At 44.4% G+C, this 23,740-nt stretch overlaps 2 protein-coding genes across 2 annotated transcripts in view; one reads left to right on the forward strand and one right to left on the reverse strand.

Annotated features, from left to right (window-relative positions):
• foxred1 (FAD-dependent oxidoreductase domain containing 1) overlaps positions 1-5,293 on the reverse strand; it is a 43,750-nt gene extending 38,457 nt beyond the window's left edge. The window contains exon 1 of the mRNA XM_078198823.1: positions 5,122-5,293. Within this exon, the coding sequence (XP_078054949.1) occupies positions 5,122-5,269 (148 nt within the window). The 5' untranslated portion in view covers positions 5,270-5,293. The remainder of the gene's footprint in view (positions 1-5,121) is intronic.
• A 250-nt stretch (positions 5,294-5,543) lies between these two features.
• srpra (SRP receptor subunit alpha) overlaps positions 5,544-23,740 on the forward strand; it is a 40,254-nt gene continuing 22,057 nt past the window's right edge. Inside the window, exon 1 of the mRNA XM_078198926.1 lies at positions 5,544-6,050. Coding sequence (XP_078055052.1) covers positions 5,934-6,050 — 117 coding nt within the window. The 5' untranslated portion in view covers positions 5,544-5,933. The remainder of the gene's footprint in view (positions 6,051-23,740) is intronic.

Genomic DNA, 23,740 nt, shown 5'->3' on the forward strand with positions numbered 1-23,740 from the left:
GCAGGAGATCAGAATTGGAGCAGCGCTGTGTATTTGGAGGATTGTAAAGCCATCTGCGATTACAAAGATAGGGAGAGATGAGGTCATGGAGAGTCGGAGGATTTGAAAACATGTTAAACAGCACTCAGCCAGAATTATGTTCATATTAAATAGACCATAAGAAAATAGGAGCATAAGTAGGCCATTCGGCCCATGGAGTCTGCTCAATAAGATCATGACTGCTTTGATAATAATAGGAGCCATGTTAACACACAGGGACCAGCTGATTTCACAGAATACTACAGTGCAGAAGAGGCCCTTTGGCCTATCGAGTCTGCACTGACACATGAAAGGCCCTGACCTGCCCATCTAATCCCACTTGCCAGCACTTGGCCCATAGACTTGAATATTATGACGTGCCAAGTACTCATCTAGGTATTTTTTAAAGGATGTGAGGCTTCCCGCTTCCACCACCCTCCCAGGCAGCGCAGTCCAGACCGTCACCACCCTCTGGGTAAAAAGGTTTTTCCTCAAATCCCCCTAAACCTCCCACCCCTCACTTTTAACTTGTGCCCCCTCATAACTGACCCTTCAACTAAGGGGAATGGTTGCTCCCTGTCCACGCCCCTCATAACCTTGAACACCTCAATCAGGTTACCCCTCAGTCTTCTCTGCTCCAGAGAAAACAACCCAAGCCTATCCAACCTCTCTTTATAACTTAAATGTTCATCCCAGACAACATCCTGGTGAATCTCCTCTGCACTCCTTCCAGTGCATCACGTCCTTCCTATAACGTGGTGACCAGAAAGTGCTCCAGCTGTGGCCTCACCAAATTTCTCTACTCCAGCATGACCTCTCTGCTTTTGTAATCTATACCCCGATTGATAAAGGAGAGTGTGCCATATGCCTTTTTCACCACCCTGTTAACCTGCCTTTCCAGCTTCAGAAATCTATGAACAAACTCGCCACGGTCCCTTTGTTCTTCGGAACTTTCCAGTGACAGACCTTTCATAGTATACTTCCTTGTTAAATTACTCCTTCCAAAGTGTATCACCTCACACTTTTCAGGGTTAAATTCCATGGACCACTTGTCCGCCGATTTGACCATCTTGTCTATATCTTCCTGAAACCCAAGACACTCAACCTCACTGTTAACACCCGGCCAATCTGTGTGTCATCAGAAAACTTACTGATCCTAACATCCCACATAGTCAACCATCTTGCACTTTCTGTACTCCAATAATGCCTCCGCAGACTTACGCCCCTTATACTTGTTAAAAGCCTCTCTTTTCCTTCTCATTGTATCTCTGGTCATCCATGGTTCTCTGGGTTTGTCACATCTTCGTATTACCCTAGAGGGAACATGTTGGGCCTGGACCTTCCCCACTTCATCTTTGAACTTCTGCTTTGAACATCTTTGAACTCTCTGCTCTTCTGTAGATTTCCCCACAAATAACTTGTTCCAGTCTACCCCTTGGCCAAATCCTGCCTTATTTTTTTAAAATCTACTCTCCCTCAATCATTATTCTATCAAATAAATTTAAGAGTCAGTTTTAAAGAGATATATTAGTCTGTATGCTGTACAAATATATACACACACAATCATTTGTATCCATTCATCCTTATTATCTCAAAAAATAAATCAAAAGATCCTGCTCCTGAATGCTATCGAGATAAAGAGTCTGCTTCATGTGCCGTTGCTGATATTGGATGAGGACAAGATTAGGCTGAGTCACCATTCCCTAAGCACGCAAATGGTGTGCTGGTTGTTACAGTAAAGTTCAGAATATATCCGGCATCAGTGGGAACTAAACCAAAGCGAAAGGTTTCAGCAAAAGAGAAAAGCGAGTGAGAGCAAAAGCAAAACAGTCCAAAGGTGTGCGGGTTAGGTTGACTGACCATGCTAAATTGCCCATAGTGTCCCGGGGTGGGATTGTAGTCAGCGCAGTCTCGATGGGCCAAATGGCCTCCTTCTGCACTGTAGCGTTTCTATGATTTGGTCAAGAATGGGGTTAAATCATTGTAATTTCATGACAGAAGGGCATTGTATGGAGACTGTGCTTGATCCAATTTGGACCTATCTGTTCCATTCCCATTCTTATTCCCTGCCTTTGCACCCTACATTTTTCTCTTCTCTGTTTACTTACATTTCATGATTAACTGATGCCCACATCCCACATTCACCTTAATAACCACAACTGTGTGGCAGCGTGTTAGGGCTTCAGTAATTTTTTTTTTCAACGACTGCAAAGTTCACACTTTGGCAAATTTCCCTTACAACCTCCCCCTTTGTGCTTGTGGCATAAATCCTAAATATATGTCCGTTTGCCAATGATTCACAATAGATGGAAATAATCTTTTACCATTTACCCTTGTGAATTCCACCAATTTTTTTTGCTTTTATTGGGTTCACGTTAACTTTGTCCGTGAGATGGTTACCGGGGCAATCCAATGAAATGACCACTTGGGCAAGTGTAGGTAAAGATTTACTTGGAATGTATTGCAATTTCTTGGCAGAGAGAGATCTCATTTTGTTAAGGAAATTAAAGTAGTTAAAGTTTATTTATTAGTCACAAGTAAGGCTTACATTAACACTGCAATGAAATTACTGTGAAATTCTCCCAGTCGCCACACTCTGGCGCCTGTTCGGGTCAATGCACCTAACCAGCACGTCTTTCAGAATGTGGGAGGAAGCCGGAGCACCCGGGAGGAAACCCACACAGACACGGGGAGAACATGCAAACACTGTCCACACAGATAGTGACCCAAGCCGGGAATCGATCCCGGGTCCCTGGTGCTGTGAGGCAGCAGTGCTAACCACTGTGCCGCCACACAGTCAGTTAGAATGGTGGTGGCGTTAACCCACAAAAATACATTCAAAAGCAACACTCCTGCTCACTTGCCCTACACCTGGATTGAGATGGCTGTTAAAGGTGCTAACCTTACTGGATACAAAGCATGTGGGATTGGGGGTGAGGTAATCCACAAAGCATCTGGGGGAATATCACTTGCCCTCCAAAATCGAAGGTCACAGTGAAAATGCAATCGCGTTTCTATTTACATCAGTTCTTTGTATTGAGAACAGTAAATCCTAGATACACCAGATTACGATCTTGATTTTTCAGGTGAGACTCTACCAATGGTCATGTTCAGCAACAGCCTCATGGTAGGAGATATCTTCTTGGATGGTTTCCCGTCACATTTTCTTATACTCTGAAACTTGCTCCCACTTAAGAATGTGCATATATTTTATTGTTTCAGGATTTTTTTTTAAAGCAGACTGCTCTGGAAGCTTGCTATGCGTGAACTGGCTGACATACTTCCTTCGATACAACAATGAGCGCACTTCAATCCCTTGGAAAAGATTTTGGGATATTGAGAGATTATGGAAGGGGCTATTCTGCTACATGTTGGGTGTTGTTGGTTCCTCAAAGCTGAGGACTGCCCAGATCTCTGGCCATCTCAATTTCTCTACCTTACGGTGGAGATTAAGGTCATGCTTGGCCTTGGAAGGCGAGGTCACTTCTGGCTTGGGGAAGTATGTCTGGAGTGAGTGAGGTGGAAGTGAGTGTGAATGTGTGTGTGGAGGGCAGTGCGAGACACTGAGTGAATGAAGTTAAAGTTAATTTATTAGTTACAAGTAGGCTTACATTAACACTGCAATGAAGTTACTGTGCAAATTCACTCGTCACACTCTGGTGCCTGGTCGGGTACACCGAGGGAAAATTTAGCACGACCAGTGCACCTAACCAGCATGTCTCTCCGACTGTGGGAGGAAACCGGAGCATCCGGAGGAAACCCACGCTGATATGGGGAGAACGTGCAAACTCCACACAGACAGTGACCCGAGGCTGGAATCAAACCTGGGACCCTGGTGCTGAGAAGCAGCAGTGCTAACCACTATGCCACCGTGACGCCGGAGATGAGTGAATCTACCTTACACCCAATCTGTTTTCTCACTCATGCTCATACTCCCAACACATACACAAGCACCGACTCTCTCACTTGCCCACCCACATACACTGACCTTCTCACACCCTGTGGACTTTTACTACTTACTCTTTAACTTAACAGTTTATTGCAATGATTTTGCTGACCTCTTGCTGAGCAATTGTTTCTTTCCTTAAAGTTCAACTTGGTGAGAAGTTCAGTTTGTCCTGCCAAACACTATCATTCTGAAATGTTCTCATTGGTCCCTCGAGGGGAAAAATATGCAATATGCCCTCCTAGCAAAAAGGTTGGGCAAGCCTGCTTTACAGCGCTCTCTATTTGTACCATCATTTATATGCTTCCAGCTCTATTGTCTGATTTGGTGTCCATGGGAGTATACCCTATTTTGTGATAAATCAAATAACCAATTAAACTACATCAAATAAATGAACTGAGGGACATTAAAGGGGCAGCCCCTTAAAAGAGGTACTGCCCAAACCAAAAAGGAAATCGCAAATGAAACTTAGAACATCAAACCAAAACATGATTAAGAGTCGATAACACACCCCAGTCCCCACCAGGCATAGATGTCCTCGACAGTGCCAGTGGACACCAAGTGCTCCATGCGAGTATTCTGTGCACAAATTGATCCAAGATGCTTAGATACATAGCTGTAAACACACAGGGCCGCACAGTGGTTAGCACTGCTGCCTCACAGCACCAGAGACACAAGTTTGATTCCTGGTTTGGGTCACTGTGCGGAGTTTGCAAGTTCTCCCCGTATCAGCGTGGGTTTCCTCCAGATGCTCCGGTTTCCTCCCACAGTCTGTAAGACGTGCTGGTTAGATGCATTGGCCGTGCTAAATTCTCCCTCAGTGTACCCGAACAGGCGCCGGAATGTGGCGACTAGGGGATTTTCACAGTAACTTCATTGCAGTGTTAATGTAAACCTATTTGTGACACTAATAAACTTCTAAAACACACAAAAGAGTTGGAGCTAAGACAGCTCTTTCTGTGCAATGTACAAGGTTACAACAGAGTCCAGCTGGAACAGACCTGGCGTTAACAGCCAATTCTTTCATGTGCTGGTCTGGATTCTGAGTTGCTGAGGAACTCTTGCCCAGTTAGTGAGTGAAGATGCTGCAGGGCTCACTGTGCTGCACAGGCTAACGCATGGCGAGGGGGACTCAGCCCACCCTCAAAGATGCTCACCTTGAAAGGAGTCGTCGCGTTTCAGTGCCCGGGCGCTGCTGCTGACGGCGACCCGGCCTTGCCTTGGGCTCGGCGGGCAGGGAGAGCGGCGCAAGAAACTGAGCGGGCCGAGAGCTCGCAGTCCGCCGCCGGCGGCACAGGGCAACATCGCTGCCAGCACACTGAGGCAGAGTGAGCAGAGCGCGCAGGCGCCGCGGGGTAGGCGGGGCCGAACGGCATCCTGCGTCATCCCGTCGCTGGGCGTCATGCGTCATCCCGTCGCTGGGCGTCATGCGTCTCCGCGTCATCCCGTCGCTGCGCACTTACGTCACTGTATCGTCTCACCATGGCGCCATACGTCGGCACCCAAGACGACGGCCAGCCCGTCACGTGACGCGGCCTCTTGTTTTCCTTCCTCTTTCCCTTCATGGGCGGGAATTAAAATAAATCATCAGACAAATAAACATGTCATCTGATCTCCCGCCCCTTTAATAAAGCGGAGCTGCTCCCTCCCGGCACAGACACTTTGTCATATTCCTCTCAGATGCTGTTCACTCTCTACCTCAGTTTTTTTTAAAGAGCTATTTGGCGCCTCGACAGCTTTTCTGGCCGGGAATGACAGTCAGGGAGAGTTGTAGCCTCAGCCCCGCTCTCTGGCAGTGTGTGTGAGTGAATCCCCCCCCGAGGCTGCGCACTGTGTGCCCCCTCCCCCCGCTGTCCAGCCCGGCCCCAGTGACCGTCTCCAGGAAGTGGCGCGCTCGAGCGGAAGTGACGCGCCGGCGCTGACGTGTCCCCCCCGGATCTTTCTGGATGGTTCTCGGGCCGCTGGCAACATGCTGGACTTCTTCAGCATCTTCAGCAAGGGCGGCATCGTGCTCTGGTGCTTCCAGGGGGTGAGCAGCCCCTTCAGCGGCACCGTCAACGCGCTCATTCGGAGCGTCATCCTCCAGGTGAGGGGGAGCGTGGGAGGCCAGGGCTCCCCGCGGGGGAGGGAGACAGAGACACTAGGACTCCTGGGGGAGAGAGAGAGACCAGGACCCCTGGGGCAGAGAGGGAGAGAGACCGGGATCCCTCGGGGAGAGAGAGAGAGTAGGATCCCTGGGGGGGAGGGAGAGAGAGATTCGGACCCCTGGGGGGAGAGACTCGGACCCCTGGGGGGGAGGGAGAGAGAGAGAGAGACTCGGACCCCTGGGGGGGAGGGAGAGAAAGACTCGGATCCCTGGGGGGGGAGGGAGAGAGAGAGAGAGACTCGGACCCCTGGGGGGGAGGGAGAGAAAGACTCGGACCCCTGGGGGAGGGGGGGTTAAAGAGACTGGGATCCCCGGTCTAAACTGCATTTAGCACATCACTATTCTCCAGTTGGGGATTATCCCTCAAAGTAGCTGTAACTGGTGATGGGTATGAAGTGTAACTGCTGTAACATTGGACCAGGTAAGATCAGGGCTGAAGCACTGTGAGTCATTAAACTTGATGTGGAGATGCTAGCGTTGGACTAGGGTGGGCACAGTAAGAAGTCTCTCAACACCAGGTTGAAGTCCAACAGCTTTATTTGGAATCACGAGCTTTCGGCGTGCTGCTCTTTCATCAGGTGAGTGGAGGCTAGTTCACAAACACGGCATATATTGGCAAAGAGACAATTGCGATGTCCCCAATTATTTTTGTGGTGATTGGGTGGCACAATGGTTAGTATTGCTGCATCATAGCGCCAGGGACCCAGGTTCAATGCTGGCCTTGGGTCACAGTCTGTGGAATCTGCATATTCTCCTCGTGTTTGCGTGGGTTTCCTCCCACAGTCCAAAGATGTGCGGATTAGGTGGATTGGCCATGCTAAATTGACCCTAGTGTCTGGGGAATTAGCAGGGTAAATGTGTGGGGTTGTGGGAATAGGGTCTGGGTGAATTGTGGTTGGTGCTGACGCGATGAGCTGAATGTCTCCATCTGCACTGTAGGGATTCTATGGGATTCTGTGCAAGATAATTACAGAATAGAATGTGAAGAATGGTTGGAATGCAAGTCTTTCCAGGCCAAGCCTTCAAGACACACGACAACGCAGAATCATCGAACAGAAACTGATAGCCAAGTTCCGCATGCATGAGAATGGCCTCAACTGGGATCTTGGATTCATGTCACGCTACTTGTAATCCCTCATCGTACTGCCTGGGTTTGCAAAATCCTGCTAACTGTCCTGGCTTGAGACAATTCACACCTCTATAACCTGTGATTATCCCTTTCTCCATGCACACTGTTTGTACCTGTATAGATTTGCATTCCAACCATTTTTCACATTCTAATCTGTAATTATCTTGCAACTGTGTCTTTGCCTATATATGCCGTGTTTGTGAACTAATCTACACTCACCTGATGAAGGGGCAGTGCTCCGAAAGCTCGATTCAAATAAATCTGTTGGACTTTAACCTGGTGTTGTGAGACTTCTTACTGTGCTCATTAAACTTGGCAATATTTGATTTATTGTTGCTGCACGTATTGGGATACCGTGAAAAGTATTATTCTTGCGTGCTATACAGACAAAGATGCCGTTCATAGAGAAGGAAAGGAGAGGATGCAGAATGTAGTGTTACAGTCATAGCTAGGGTATAGAGAAAGATCGACTTAATATAAGGTTGGCCCATTGAAATGTCTGGCAGCAGGGAAGAAGCTGTTCTTGAGTCGGTGTGTCACCTATGTCAGATACCTGAGTGCCCAATATATAACGGAGAGCAACTGCCCCATGTCACTGCATCAGTAGCTTGTCATATCCAGTTTTGAGTTGATAGGTGGTTTTCAATCACTGCACTGAATTTGTTGAAAGATTTGCCATTATATAGCATCTTTCACAAATTCAGGGTGTCTCAAAGTGTGTTAGTGTTTTAAAAATGCTTTTGAAGTGCAGCAGCCAGTTTGGGCACAGCAAGGTCCTACAAACAGCAATGTAATTTTCAGATAATTTGTTTTAGTGATGTTCATGGTGGGGGGCACCTTGGATAGATGGGCCTCAGTTTAATGTCTCATCAGAAAGGTTGGATCGTCTGGTGCCAACGTAAATTATGTGCTCACGTCTCTGGTATAGGATTTAAACCCACACCCTTGTTTTACCAACTGAGCTATGGCCAGCCAATTGGAGAAAAAACTTTACCCAGTCGATCTATTTTGGTGCAGTTTATTATGCAAACTTATTATAAGATGGGTAAAAATGAAACAGATAAAATTAATGGTGTAAGCAAAGCTGTTTATGATGAGGTTTGTGAAATCGGAGGATACAATCTGGCCCAGTTGACATGCATGCTGTTTGTTACACTTCGGTCAGTGAGCGTCCAAGTGCTTTAGGAAATCTCCCGAACATATTGTTTGTGAATTTGTTGAGATTCTGGATAATTAGCCTTCTCAATCTAAATTAGTTCAGAGGCTTTATCACATTTACATACGACTGTAGTTTGTGAATATTCCTTACAATTCCCTGCTTTTTATCGTGATCAGAATTTTCCAAGATTTATTGCCGCAAGCAAGATTTATTTCAGTTCCCCCTTGCATCTAAAATCATGTTGTATTTTGTGTGCCGTGTAATGTTGGGCTGTGAACCTTTGTCAAGCAAGAAGTGGTCAAGCAGACAAAATTAAGGTCTGGTGCAGGGAAAAAAGAATTAGCAGTATTTGTAATTCTGCTCTGTGTTTAATACAGTACCCTGATTGAGATAGCCATGATGAAACATCAGAAGTTTGCATTTTGATATTTGTTTATAAATCTGTGTACAATATTAATTGCACTTCACTCTGTGCTTGGGGATTGGGGCGAATCTTCATTAGTCATTCTCTGTGGAATGTACCATCTGTGATCAACCTGCTCCCAGCAACAGCCAGGAGTATGAATGAGTCACAAGGACATACACGTGGTGATCTGGGGACATCTTCCCTTGAAATTTCCTTCCTGGTCTATGGAGAAGGTTGCTAGTCATTCTATAAAGCAGAAAGACTGGAAACATCCAGGTTATATCAGCCTTTGGAAGCCCACCGAGGGTTCAATCCCTTGCAGATTGTAGCCAAATTCAGAAGCTGAGGTCTGAGTGGATGGAGTAAAGGTAAAGTCACCATCCTCCCAGATGACCATGAGCTGCTCTCCCCTATGAGGAAGGAGGAGCTAACTGGTGGTGATTTAACCATAGGATCACCACACCTCAGGCAAGGCCCAAGATTGGAAAGGTGGGCTGTTGTGAATAACCTCAACTGTTATGGGAATTGAACCTGTGTTATTGGCATCGCTCTGCATCACTAACCAGTTGTCCAGCCAACTGAGCTAAACCGACCCCCAGTCATAACAGCTGTTCTGGAATTTATCTTCCATTCAACAGACTTCCTACACTCATTGGGGTGATTGTGGGATTGAAATATGATCTAATTAAGAATATAAATATTTCTGTTCAATGGCATAACGAAACATTGATTAAATCCCTTGTTCCTGATTAACCCATTTCTGTTAAGAGTACTGTGGAATAAGTACAGTTTACTTCAGTGTCCTTGGAAAAGGAACAGAAATCAGCCAAGCGTCAATGGTCTCTATTGGAAAGTGCGCTTGAAAGGCGATTGGGTTAGCTGTGATTTTCCCTGCTAAATGATAGTGTGACGATCACTGCAATGGCGCTCTTAAAGGCACTTGTAACAGCAAAAATAAGACTAATGTGGGCATGACAAAAATTGGGAGAAAAATGCCTGGTGTTCATTCAAAGCTCGGAAGCAATTCTGAGAAGCTTCACTTCATTGATTCCTGGGATGGGGAGGTTATCTTGGGAGAAAAGGTAGACCGGCTGGAACCTAGAAGATTGAGAGGTGATCTTAATAAAACATAAAGGATACCTACAGGACTTGACAAGGTGGGTGTTGAAGCAATGTTTCCCCTGCAAGAGACTAAAACTAGGGGACAGAGTTTAAAATAAGAGGTCTGCCATTTAATGGAGCTGAGGAGAATTTTTTTTCGCTGAAAGTCATGAATCTTTAGCATTCTTCCCTGGAAAGCTATGCAGGCGTGGCAATTGAATATTTTTAAGGCAGAGGTCGATAGATTCTTGACTAATGAAGAAGTTAAAAGTAATTGGAGGTAGATAGAGTGTGGAGTTGAGGCCACAATCGGATCAGCTGAGATCTTGTATGGTGGAGCAGGCTAAATGGCCTACTCCTAATTTGTATGTTCAGGCTGGGAGATGCAGATACATCTTCTGAACTACTCATGCCTAAGTTTTGAAAATTCATTAGAAAGCCAGTCTGAATTGCCTTCATTCTGGTTCCGATTTGTCTGCACTACTTGTTCTTGCAAATAGCCTATCGGCCCACATGCCTTGGTTCATATCCTTGGTCTTTGCTGCTGTGCCTGGTAAGAATTAGCCCCTTCAAACATGAGAAACTTTGGAGACAAAGAAAACTGAACACCAAAGTGCTGTAAAACGAATGAATTGTCTTTGTGTAGTCTCTTGTGCATCAAAATGTGACAGTAACCTGTAAACAGCCATGTTTTTCCAAACACCAAACAAGTCAATTAATTAATAACTGGATTGTCTGTTCTTGATAATGCTGGTTGAGGGATGAATATTCCCCAGATCTCACTCTATCTTTGCAAACCAGCTGAATGGAAGAAATTTGTAGCCAGTGAGTCACCATGACTTCTCTTCCCACTCCTGTACCATTAGCCCAAGGAACTATGCTTGGCTCCCTCCTCCTTCACATCTACTTGCTATCCCTCAGTGACTTCTGAAAACAGTGTCACTCTCATCCACCGTACTTAACCACCTCCCTCAACCCTTCCATGGTCTCTAAATTGTCAGACTGTCCAATATTCAGCACTGAAATGAGCAGAAATTCCCTCCACCTTCATATTGAACAACCAAAAGTCACAGTCTGCAGTCCCTGTCACAAGGTCAGTGCCTAGCCATTGATTCCAACGGCTTCCCTGGCAACTGTGGCTGACATGATGTGGAGATGCCGGCGTTGGACTGGGGTGAACACAGTAAGAATTTTAACAACACCAGGTTAAAGTCCAACAGGTTTATTTGGTAGCAAATAACAAATGTGGCTGAACCAGATTTTGATGTCATTATCTGACCTCGAGATGAGATTCAAGTGTATATCCATCACTTAAACCATCTATTTCCACCCCAATGACTGTGCTCCTGCCTGTCTTAGCTCATCTGTTAAAGCCCCCAGCCCTGTTTGTTATCTCTGGACTTGGGGATTCCAAAGCACTCCTGGCCAACCGCCTTTGTTCTACTTCATGTGAATTTGAAGCTATCTCCTGCATGTGGTCTAACATATACAAAGTCTCATTTATCCATCATCTCTGTTGTTGCTGACTTACATCGGCTGGCAAAACTTGTACTGAATCCTCATGGCTCTTTCCAAATCCTGAGGAATAGGAACCGGAGTAGCTCTTGAGTCTGCTCTGCGTTCGGTGTGATCATGAGTGATCTTCTGCCTCAACTCCATTTTCCTGCAGCTCCCATAAATCTCTCTATGACCTTGCCCCGACATTCTCCATCCGCCAGTCTCAAAGCCCTCCCAAGATATCTGCACTCTTATTCTGGCCTCTTGACCACTCCTGATTTTAATGGTTTCACCATTGGTGGCTGTGACTTCAGTTCCTCAGTATAATTTGTTTTTTTATCCCAGTTCAAAATCTGTGCTGCTTGATTTTTCTGGTACCCCTGAGATTTTATCTTCATGAGGATTTTGCCTGAATACTCTTGTTTATCTCCTATGGGCCCTGGTCTGATCTGTACACATGGGATGTTGCAAGCCCTTCTACAAATACAAAACACTCCTCAGCTGCTTGTTTTTGAAGTTCTGTTCCAGCAGCTGCTGCTGTTTAGTGGCTTGCTTCCTTTTGTTTGATAAAATGACACACAATCAAGAAAAAAAAACTTTTATTCATGTCATCAGAAGATACCCCAAAGCAAACACAATAGCCAACAGTGAGACAGAGGACTAGTTAATCTGTTTGAGGAGAGATTGGGTAAACTGGGGTTGTTCTCTCTGGAAAGATGGAGAATGAGGGGAGATCTAATAGAGGTGTACAAGATTATGAAGGGGATAGATAGGGTGAACAGTGGGAAGCTTTTTCCCAGATCAGAAGTGACGATCACGAGGGGTAACGGGCTCAAGGTGAGAGGGGCGAAGTATAACTCAGATATTAGAGAGATGTTTTTTACACAGAGGGTAGTGGGGGCCTGGAATGTGCTGCCAAGTAGGGTGGTGGAGGCAGACCCGCTGACATCGTTAAGACTTACCTGGATAGTCACATGAGCAGCCTGGGAATGGTGGGATACAAATGATTGGTCTAGTTGGACCAAGGAGCGGCACAGGCTTGGAGGGCCGAAGGGCCTGTTTCCTGTGCTGTACTGTTCTTTGTTCTTTGTTTGTTTAGATGTTGTTGGTTAGGCACAATGCTGGACAGGACACCAACAATTTGCATTTATGTAGCACCTTTTCATAAGAAAGCTCTGACACTGCAGGAGTGCAGTGGGGTATAATTAACATGTAGCTGAAGAAGGTAGCCTCGGGGGAGAGTTCATAGAATGTATTAGAGATTGTTTCTTAGAACAGTACGTTGTCGAACCAACCACAGAGCAGGCTATTTTGGATTTAGTATTGTGTAATGAGATGGGATTAATTAATGATCGTGTAGTAAAGGATCCTCTAGGGAAGAGTGATCATTGCATTCATGCTTGAATTTCAAATTCAGTTTGAGGGCCATAAATCCATGCCCCACAGTAGTATTCTGGTGTTAAACCAAGATAATTACATAGGCATGAAGACAGATTTGGCCCTGGTGGACTGGGCAGAAAGACTAAAAGGTAGGACAGTATGTGAAGAGTGGAAGGTAGAGATATTCAATTCCTCCCAACTGAAATATTCCAGAGAGGGAGAAAGATTGGAAGGAGGGGGGGCGGCAAGGGCAGGGTGGAGGGAATGCATCGATGGCTAACCAAGTGTCCTGGCAACAAACTTCCACAAGTAACAATGTGATCATGATAAATTATCATTTAAACCCATGGGTTAAATGGGCAGTGATTTTAGGGGTACATACTGACCAGAAAACAGTCAGGAAAAGCTCCTCTCCTCGTCTCTAAGTAATGTCACGGAATCTTTTACCAGCAGGAGCCTCTGTTTAACATCTCTTATCTAAAGATCAGTTATGCCACTAATGTAGTGCTCCCTCAACACTGCAATGGACTATCAATTTAGTGGATTGTGGAATGTAACTTAACCCATGGCTTTCTGAACCCGCATTTATGTCAGCGTCCATTTGCATTTTGTTTATGGTGCAGTCTTGCATATAATGTAGGGAGTTTGACCAATTGTGCAAAGGATTAAATATCTGCAGTTGAAAGTACCTCTGCCAACTTCTCATTTACTTTGGTTACAATTGAAATGATTTTAGCTGGAACAACCTGGATCATGGCTTTTTAAGCCCTAGGTATTTTTTGGGTAGAGTCTCTCCTTGGGTGCAAAGTGAAGGTGCTCTCAGAATGTGTTAGAAGTGCACTTCAGTTGCTGCTAACTGTCAGAAACATATTTAGAAACATAATATTTTCTATAAACCAGTGTGAGTTTATAGAAAGTTTATAGAAACCAGTGTGACAACAGAATAAAACATTTTTAAAATTCAATTGAAAAGTATTTGATATAAGTTGCAGTTTTAATAACACAGCTGAACATGAACTCATTGTTAGTAAGGCTGTCCAGTCCCCCTCATGCAAGTAAACAGATTTAATATAATTGAAAATAACAATGAGAGCTATACCAGACCACGTAATAGACTCATTGCTATACATTAGTTTGAGTAAATTAAATATTTCTTGAGATGAAATCATTTTTTCAAAAATGTCTACTAAAAGTGTCAGTGTGTCTGACAAAATGAAAGTTATTTGGGGGAAAAAAAACTTTCCAAACCAGTGCAAACACTGGAACTTCTCCATTTCTGTCTAATGATGAGGCCAGTTTCGGATTAATTATATCTTGATCCAATGAAATTGACCATATAAAACACAAACGTTTGGGCAAACTTATGTGGTCTTTTAGGCTGGTCTGGGCAATGGTGTTTAGATTGCACTCCAATTGCTCACATAAAGTGACCTGGCTGCCCTCCTAAATTATATTTGCTGTAACCTTGATGCTTGGAAAACTCTGCTGTTTATGGTCTAACTCACCAATTCTCATTTACCGCTCACCCCATCCTTGCTGTTTTGCATTGGCTTCCAGTTGAGCACTATCTTGATTTTTAAATTCTCATGCTTGTTTTCAAATTCCTCTGACATTGTCCCTCCCCGTCTCGAATCTCCTTCGGCCCCGCAAACCTCCAAGATACTTGACTTTTTCAATTCTGGCCATTGGAGCAACCTGGTTTTAATCAGTCCACCATTGGTGGTTGCACTTCAGCTGCCTGGACTCTAAGCTGTGGAATTCCCTCTCGATGTGGAGATGCCGGCGTTGGACTGGGGTAAGCACAGTAAGAAGTCTCACAACACCAGGTTAAAGTCCAACAGGTTTATTCGGTAGCAAATACCATAAGCTTTCGGAGCGCTGCCCCTTCGTCAGATGGAGTGGATATCTGTTCTCCAACAGTGCACAGAGACAATACACATCTCTTTAACCTGTGTTTAATGTTCCTTCCACCCACATTGTCTGTACCTTTAAGACCTGGCTGGCTGTAGAGATTTGCATTCTAATTAGTATTCTGTAACTTGATTTCTGTGTCTGTGCACTGTTGGAGAACAGATATCCACTCCATCTGACGAAGGGGCAGCGCTCCGAAAGCTTATGGTATTTGCTACCAAATAAACCTGTTGGACTTTAACCTGGTGTTGTGAGACTTCTTACTGTGAATTCCCTCTCTACAGCTCTTTCCCTCTATCCCTTCTTCAAGATGTTGCCATCCGCGTCCCCATCCAAATCCACTTACTTTCCTAAACTCTGAGAATACACCTTCCCCAAAACAACATCCCATAGGTTTTAGCACTGGGTCAACTCCAGCAAATAATTACCACATGATCTGTAGCTTTCTTTTGAGAATCTTTAGTTTAGACTAGAACTTGTGGGTCGCAGACTTCTGCTTTCTTTTTCTGAACAACAGCTTGATTCTTCTGAGAAAGCTCAGCTTTCCAACTAGGTGTGACTATAAACCTAGATCCTTAGATTGCTAGTCTCGATTTTGCTGAACAAACTGTCTGTTTCACTCTGCTACTATGTTAACCCACATCTCACAAGGCCTCAGTGCAGCTAAATCCCGATCAGTGTATTTTTATCCAGTTCTTTACTTCTCATTTCCTTGCAACTTCCTAACACTTTATAAACCTAATTTGTTGTGAAGCCAGTCCCTGCAACACCCCTTCCCCCGCCAACCTATGTGTTTTGTCTATATGATGTGTATAGCACTCTTATGCTATGACGGATGATTAACTATCTTTGATAAGTGAGGAACTGCAGTACCACAGCACTCCATCGGATAAACCCATTATGGAACTGAGCTGTAGCACAGGAAGATTCAGAAATCTGCTGAGGCTGTGGTTGGAAGTTACAAGCTGTGACACAAGATTGTTTTGTTGTGTTGCCACATATCTTTCCCATCCTCTCTTTTGTGCTGAAGGACCAGCTGGCATTTGCTATTTAGACTTGCGCTTGGCCAGTAGGATAATTAATAGAAGACCAGTGGTACCTTAGCGCCTTACCATGAGTCAGGCCATTAGGATAGATTAGAAAGGACAATGGAGATGAAAATGAATAGCACAATTTATTGTATATTTCTATGTATTCAATATTTAATTGCTATAAATTTAAACAGCACTTAAACAGTCTTGGGGTAAGCACGTACTTCTGAGAGTGAAGGGCAAGGCTGGTAGAAGTAGGGAACTCTGGATGACTTGGGATATTGAGGCCCTGGTCAAGAAGAAGAAGGAGGCACATGACATGCAGAGGCAGCTGGGATCAAGTGAATCCCTTGAAGAGTACAGGGGGTGTAGGAGTAGAGTTAAAAGAGAAATCAGGAGGGCAAAAAGGGAACACGTGATTGTTTTGGCAGATAAGGCAAAGGAGAATCCAAAGAGCTTCTACAAATACATAAAGGGCAAAAGACTAACTAGGGAGAGAGTAGGGCCTCTTAAAGATCAACAAGGTCATCTATGTGCGGATCCACAAGGGATGGGTGAGATCCTAAATGAATATTTCTCATCAGTAGTCACTGTTGAGAAAAGGATGGATGTTAGGGAACTTGGGGAAATAAATAGTGATGTCTTGAGGAGTGTACATATAACAGAGAAGGAGGCACTGGAAGTCTTAAAGTGCATCAAGGTAGATAAATCCCCGGGACCTGGTAATGTATCCCAGGACATTGTGGGAGGCTAGGGAGGAAATTATGGGTCCCCTAGCAGAGATATTTGGTATTATCGATAGTCACAGATGAGATGTCTGAAGATTGGAGAGTGGCAAATGTTGTGCTTTTGTTTAAAAAGGGCTGCAGGGAAAAGCCTGGGAACTACAGGCCGGTGAGCCTCACATCTGTGGTGGGTAAATTGTTGGAAGGTATTTTGAGAGACAGGATCTACAGGCATTTAGAGATGCAAGGACTGATTAGGAACAGTCAACATGACTTTGAGTGGAAAATCATATCTCTCAAATTTGATTGAGTTTTTTGAAGGGGTAACCAAGAAGGTAGATGAGGGCAGTACAGTTGATGTTGTCTACATGGATTTTAGCAAGGCCTTTGACAAGGTACCGCATGGTAGGTTGTTGCATAAGGTTAAATCTCATGGGATCCAGGGTGAGATAGCTAAATGGATATAAAATTGGCTTGATGACAGAAGACAGATGGTGGTTGTAGAGGGTTGTTTTTCAAACTGGCGGCCTGTGACCAGCGGTGTGCCTCAGGGATCAGTGCTGGATCCACTGTTATTTGTCATTTATATTAATGATTTGGATGAGAATATAGGAGGCATGGTTAGTAAGTTTGCAGATGACACCAAGATTGGTGGCATGGTGGACAGTGAAGAAAGTTATCTCCAATTGCAACGGGATCTTGATCAATTGGGCCAGTGGGCTGACGAATGGCAGATGGAGTTTAATTTAGACAAATGCGAGGTGATGCATTTTGGTAGATTGACCAGGGCAGGACTTACTCGGTTAATGGTGGGGCGTTGGGGAGAGTTACAGAACAAAGAGATCTAGGGGTACATGTTCATAGCTCCTTGAAAGTGGAGTCATAGGTGGACAGAGTGATGAAGAAGGCATTCGGCATGCTTGGTTTCATTGGTCAGAACATTGAATACAGGAGTTGGAATGTCTTGTTGAAGTTGTACAAGACATTGGTAAGGCCACACTTGGAATACTGTGTACAGTTCTGGTCTCCCTATTATAGAAAGGATATTATTAAACTAGAAAGAGCGCAGAAAAGATTTACTAGGATGCTACCGGGACTTGATGGATTGAATTATAAGGAGAGGCTGAATAGACTGGGACTTTTCTCTCTGGAGCGTAGGAGGCTGAGGGGTGACCTTATAGAGGTCTATAAAATAATGAGGGGCATAGACAAGGTAGATAGTCAATATCTTTTCCCAAAGGTAGGGAAGTCTAAAACCAGAGGGCATAGGTTTAAAGTGAGAGGGGAGAGATACAAAAGTGTCCAGAGGGGCAATTTCTTCTCTCACAGGAGTGTCTGGAACAAGCTGCCAGAGGTAGTAGTAGAGGCGGGTACAATTTTATCTTTTAAAAAGCATTTAGATAGTTACATGGGTACGATGGGTATAAAGGGATATGGGCCAAATGTGGGCAATTGGGATTAGCTTAGGGGTTTCAAAAAAAGGGCGGCATCGACAAGTTGGGCCGGGGGGTCTGTTTCCATGCTGTAAACCTCTGATCCTGGTTAAAAAGAAAATTGCATCACCCTCAGTGGTAGCAGCCTGAACAAAACCAGCCATTTGCCAACCTGTTTGAATCAAATGATTATGAGTGAATCTGTTTCATAAGTTCAAGTGTGTATGAGCAAATTATTAGAAGCTTTTGTACACACATGGGAGCAGCAAAATTGCACCCTGCAACAATATTTAATGACTGTTTTCAGCAGTTTTCCTATTGGAAAACAGCTGAGTGGCTCCCTGCTAGCACAGTGAGCTTGTGGAATTATTTCAATTACCTCGCAAAGCTTCGCACTCTCTTCCCCCACCTAAAAATAGTGGACCACAATAGGATGATGAAACAAAAATATATTTGTTTAAATTAATCTCTGCTGTTATTGGAGGTTATTCAGATTCAGATTATTCAGAACATTCCTACAGATTGGAGGGTAGCTAATTTAACTCCACTATTTTAAAAAAGCGGTAGAGAGAAAACTGAGTTATAGACCAGTCAGCCTCATGTCGGTAATAGGGAAAATTCCATAATCCATTATCAAAGGTTTCATAACAGAGCACACTGGAAAACAGTGGTAGAATTGGACAGAGTCAACGTGGATTTATGAGGGAAATTATGCTTGGCAAAACTACTGGAATTCTTTGAGAGTATAACTAGTGGCATTGAGGGGGAGCCAGTGAGTGTGGTTTATTCATACTTTCAGAAGGTTTTTGACAAAGTCCCACATGAGAGATTAGCGTGTAAAATTGAAGTGCATGGGGTTGGGGGTACTATATTGAGATGGATGGAAAACTGGTTAGCAGAGTAGAAATAACTGGGTCTGTAGGCTGTAACTAGTGGGGTACTGCAGGGATCAGTGCTAGGACACCAGCTAGTCACAATATATACTAATGATTTAAATGAGGGAACTAAATACAATATCGCCAGATTTGCAGGTGAGACAAAGCTGCGTGGGAGTGTAAGTTGTTAGGAGGATGCAGAGATGCTTCACTGTGATTTGAACAGATTGAGTGAGTTGGCAGGTGCAACAAAATGTGAGGTTATCCACTTTGGGAGTAAAAGCAGGATGGCAGATTATTATCAGAATGGCTATAAATTAAGAGGGGAATGTGCATGTAGACTTGGGTGCCCTAGTACACAAGTCGCTGAAAGTAAGAATAGAAAAATGCAAGTGCAGCAGGCGGTAAGAAAGCCAAATGGTATGTTGACCTTCAAAGCAAGAGGATTTGAGTAGTTATACAGGGTCTTGGTGAGGCCACACCTGGAATATTGTGTGCAGTTTTGGTCTCCTTATCTGTAGGAGGATATTTTTGCTCCAGGGGCAGTACAGCGAAGGTTGACCAGACTGATTCCTGGGATGGAAGAACTGATGTATGAAAAGAGATTGAGTCAGTTAGGATTATGTTCACTGGAGTTCAGAAGAATGAGGGAGGATCGCATAGAAACCTATAAAATTCTGACAGGACGAGACAGCGTAGATGCTGGAAGATGTTCGCTACCGTGGAGGTGTCCAGAACCAGGGGTCATGGTCTAAGGATACGGGGTAGACCATTTGGGACCGAGATGAGAAATTTCTTCACCCAGAGAATTGGCCAAAACATTGTATGTTTTGAAGAAGGGGTTAGATATAGTTCTTGGAGCAAAGGGGATCAAAGAATATGGGAGAGGAGGTGGAATTAGACTTTGAGTTGGATGATCAGCCATGATCATAATGAATGGTGGAGCAGACAGACTCGAAGGGCTGAATTCCCGGTATCTGGCCGACTCTCATTGTCTGTTTCTATATTATGATAAACATGCACAGCTGCTAACAGTTATCCAAGGTTTTCCTATTTTGATACAGATTTTGAAAGGTATTTTTTTAAATTATGAGCACTTCTTGATGTTTGTTTACATCATTTTGCTGACAGTGCTGATGTTTGCTGGGTATTGTCAGCCTCTCCGTTGCTGCACTAGTGGTAATTTACCAAAATTGGCTGGACTCTGGGGTGGTTCCCGCAGATTGGGAAACAGCAAATGTGACGCCACTGTTTAAAAAAGGAGGTAGACAAAAGGCAGGTAACTATAGGCCGGTTAGCTTAACTTCTGTAGTAGGGAAAATGCTTGAATCTATCATCAGGGAAGGAATAGCGGGACATCTGGATATAAATTGTCCAATTGGTAAGACGCAGCACGGGTTCATAAAGGGCAGGTCATGTTTGACTAACTTGGTGGAATTCTTTGAGAACATTACATGTGCAGTGGACAATGGGGAACCTGTGGATGTGGTGTATCTTGATTTCCAGAAGGCATTTGACAAGGTGCCATACCAAAGACTGCTACATAAGATAAAGGTGCATAGTGTTCTGGGTAATGTATTAGCATGGATCGAGGATTGGTTAACTAACAGAAAGCAAAGAGTGGGGGTAAATGGGTGTTTTTCTGGTTGGCGATCAGTGACTAGTGGTGTGCCTCAGGGATCAGTGTTGGGACCGCAATTGTTTACGATTTACATAGGTGATTTGGAGTTGGGGACCAAGTGTAGTGTGTCAAAATTCGCAGATGACACTAAAGATGGGTGGAAGAGCAAAGTGTGCAGAGGATGCTGAAAGTCTGCAAAGGGATATAGATAGTCTAAGTGAGTGGGCGAGGGTCTGGCAGATGGAGTACAATGTTGGTAAATGTGAGGTCATCCATTTTGGTAGGAATCGCAGCAAAATGGACTATTATTTAAATGGTAAAAAATTGCAGCATGCTGCTGTGTAGAGGGACCTGGGTGTCCTTGTACAGGAATCTCAAGGAGTTGGTTTGCAGGTACAGCAGGTAATTAAGAAGGCAAATGGAATTTTGTCGTTCATTGCTAGAGGGATGGAGTTTAAAAGTAACAAGATTATGTTGCAGCTGTATAAGGTGCTGGTGAGGCCACACCTGGAGTACTGTGTACAGTTTTGGTCTCCTTACTTGAGAAAGGATATACTGGCATTGGAGGGGGTGTAGAGGAGATTCACTCGGTTGATTCTGGAGTTGAGAGGGTTGGCTTATGAGGAGAGACTGAGTAGACTGGGGCTATACTCATTGGAATTCAGAAGAATGAGGGGAGATTTTATAGAAACATATAAGATTATGAAGGGAATAGATAAGTTGTTTCCACTGGCGGGTGAAACTAGAACTAGGGGGCATAGCCTCAAAATAAGGGGAAGCAGATTTAGGACTGAGTTGAGGAGGAACTTCTTCACACAAAGGGTTGTGAATCTGTGCAATTCCCTGCCCAGTGAAGCAGTTGAGGCTACCTCATTGAATATTTTTAAGGCAAGGATAGATACATTTTTGAACAGTAAAGGAATTGAGGGTTATGGTGAGCGGGCGGGTAAGTGGAGCTGAGTCCACAAAAAGATCAGCCATGATCTTATTGAATGGCGGAGCAGGCTCGAGGGGCCAGATGACCTACTCCTGCTCCTAGTTTTTATGTTCTTTATGCACCTCCAATAGCAGCTGAATATGTATGATCAGAAACTGAGTGTTCCTTGCTGCTTGACTGTAGCGAGCACCAATCTGAGTTTCTGTTTCCAAACGTAGTCGTATTTTCCATAACATTCAGCAGCTGTCAATTAGAAGTGAGAGTCTGGCTGATCTTAACCCTGCCTAAATTAGATACATTGAGACCAGTTGTAGGTCCTTTATCATGGCCCTGTCTGCCATCAGCTTATTTGGCACTGGCTGCGATCACACTTGGGATCTTCTGGATCTCTGTGCTCAGCGCAGCATGCCCCATGTGGTGCCTTGAGTCTCCAAAAATGAGTTGCAATAATGTACATCCTTTTTATGATATTTCAGTTAGGCAGGATTTAAAATGTCCTTATTCACATGATTCAGAGGGCAATAATGCACCACTCATTTGTATCCTATACTCTTGTTGCATTATGTCTCTGATTATAGTTTATCTACATCTTGAGTTATTTTGTGCAATGTCTCTTTTGGCTTTCTTCCCAAGGGTTGTCGGCTCGAGACCCATTTGGATCGCTTGTCTGCATTTTATTTTTTAATTCAAAAGATGTCAGTGTCATTGGCGAAGCCGCAGTTTGTTTCCTGTTGCCACTTGCCCTTGAGAATCACAACCACGAAGCGCTACAGTCCACCTGGTGTAGTTTTAGCCACAGTGCTGTTCAGGAATGTGTTCTAGAATTCCTACCCAGCAACAGTCAAGGAACAGCGATATAGTTCTGAAGTGGGATGATCTGTGGCTTGGAGGGGAACCTGCGAGTGATGGTGTTCCCATGTATCTACTGCCCTTACCTTGGTAGGTGGTAGAGATTGCAGGTTTGGAAGATGCTGTTGAAGGAGTCTTGGTGAGTTCCTGCAGCGCATCTTGTAGATGGTCCACACTGCTGCCATTTTGGTAGCAGATGAGGGGGTGAAGGTGGTGGATTTGGTGCCAATTAAGTGGGCCACTTTGTCCTCAATGGTGTCGTGCTTCTTGAGTGTTGGAGCACAATTCGCCCAGGCAAATGGAAAGTATTCCATCAGACCCCTGATTTGTGCCTTGTTGATTGTGGTCAGACTTTGGGCAGTCACAAGGCGGGTTACTCTCCTCCGAATTCCCAGTCTCTGACTTTCTCTTGTGGTCACAGTATTTATATGGCTAGTTCAGTTTCTGGTCAGTAGTAACCCCCAGGATGTTGATAGTGGGGAATTCAGTGATGGTAATGCGGTTGAGTGTCATGAGGAGATGATTAAGATTCTTTCTTGTTGGAGATAGTCATTGCCTAGTGTTCAAGCTTGGTCGGTATAATTTAAATTTCAACAGTGGCATCTGTTATAACAAGTTGTCAACTTAACTTGCTCTTCAACCACTCATCACATCCACTGAATCTTCCAAAACTCTTGATAGCTTTTGCTTCAATTCTTCAGAATTTTCTCCAGCTTGTTTTGGTGTTACTGTGCTCGTACTTTGCAAGGTAAAAACCTTACAATAAATGCTGACCAATGATGCCTTGTGAGATTATTTTTTTAAAGTATAATGGAGATGAAATGGGGTGGCCTGTACTTTCTCATCCATTTGAAAAGGAGTTCTTCAACCAAAAATGTTTGACAAGCATTAACCTAGATGGTGTACCTGAGTTTCTGGGCATCCATCTTGAACCCATTGACTTTGACTCTCAGTAGTGCTACCACCAAGCCCAAGCTGAATTCTAACCATGCTGACCATTGTATCTGCATCTGTCTCTCAGATCACTCCATAAGGAGAATTCTGATAGAAACTGAGTTTGAGTATCAGCCATTCTCCATGATGCTGCTTGTGAGCTGCACAAGTAGAAACATTTTTTAAAAATACACACCTTAACAGCCCTCCAGAGTTAGGGGTACATCTTCCAGCTTTGTTCCTCTTTAAATATCTACTCATCAGTTTCTCACCTTGATGAAGGTTTTTTTAGTTTATTTATTAGTGTCACATGTAGACTTACATTAACACTGCAATGAAGTGAAAATTCCCTAGTAGCCACTCTCTGTTCGGCTACACTGAGGGAGAATTTAGCATGACCAATGCATCTAACCAGTGCATCTTTCAGAGTGGGAGGAAACCGGAGCACCCGGAGGGGAAACATGCAGACATGGGGAGAATGTGCAGACTCCGCACAGACAGTGACCCAAGCCGGGAATCAAACCTGGGTTCCTGGCGGAGGCAGCAGTGCTAATCACTGTGCCACCGTGCTGTTAAGGTGGGGTTGAGACCGAGTGTGCTGTTGGATGAAGTAGCACTGGAATGCGGGGAGAAGGTGATCAGA

This window comes from Mustelus asterias, chromosome 27 (genome assembly GCF_964213995.1).
Source record: "Mustelus asterias chromosome 27, sMusAst1.hap1.1, whole genome shotgun sequence".
Classification (NCBI taxonomy): domain Eukaryota; kingdom Metazoa; phylum Chordata; class Chondrichthyes; order Carcharhiniformes; family Triakidae; genus Mustelus; species Mustelus asterias.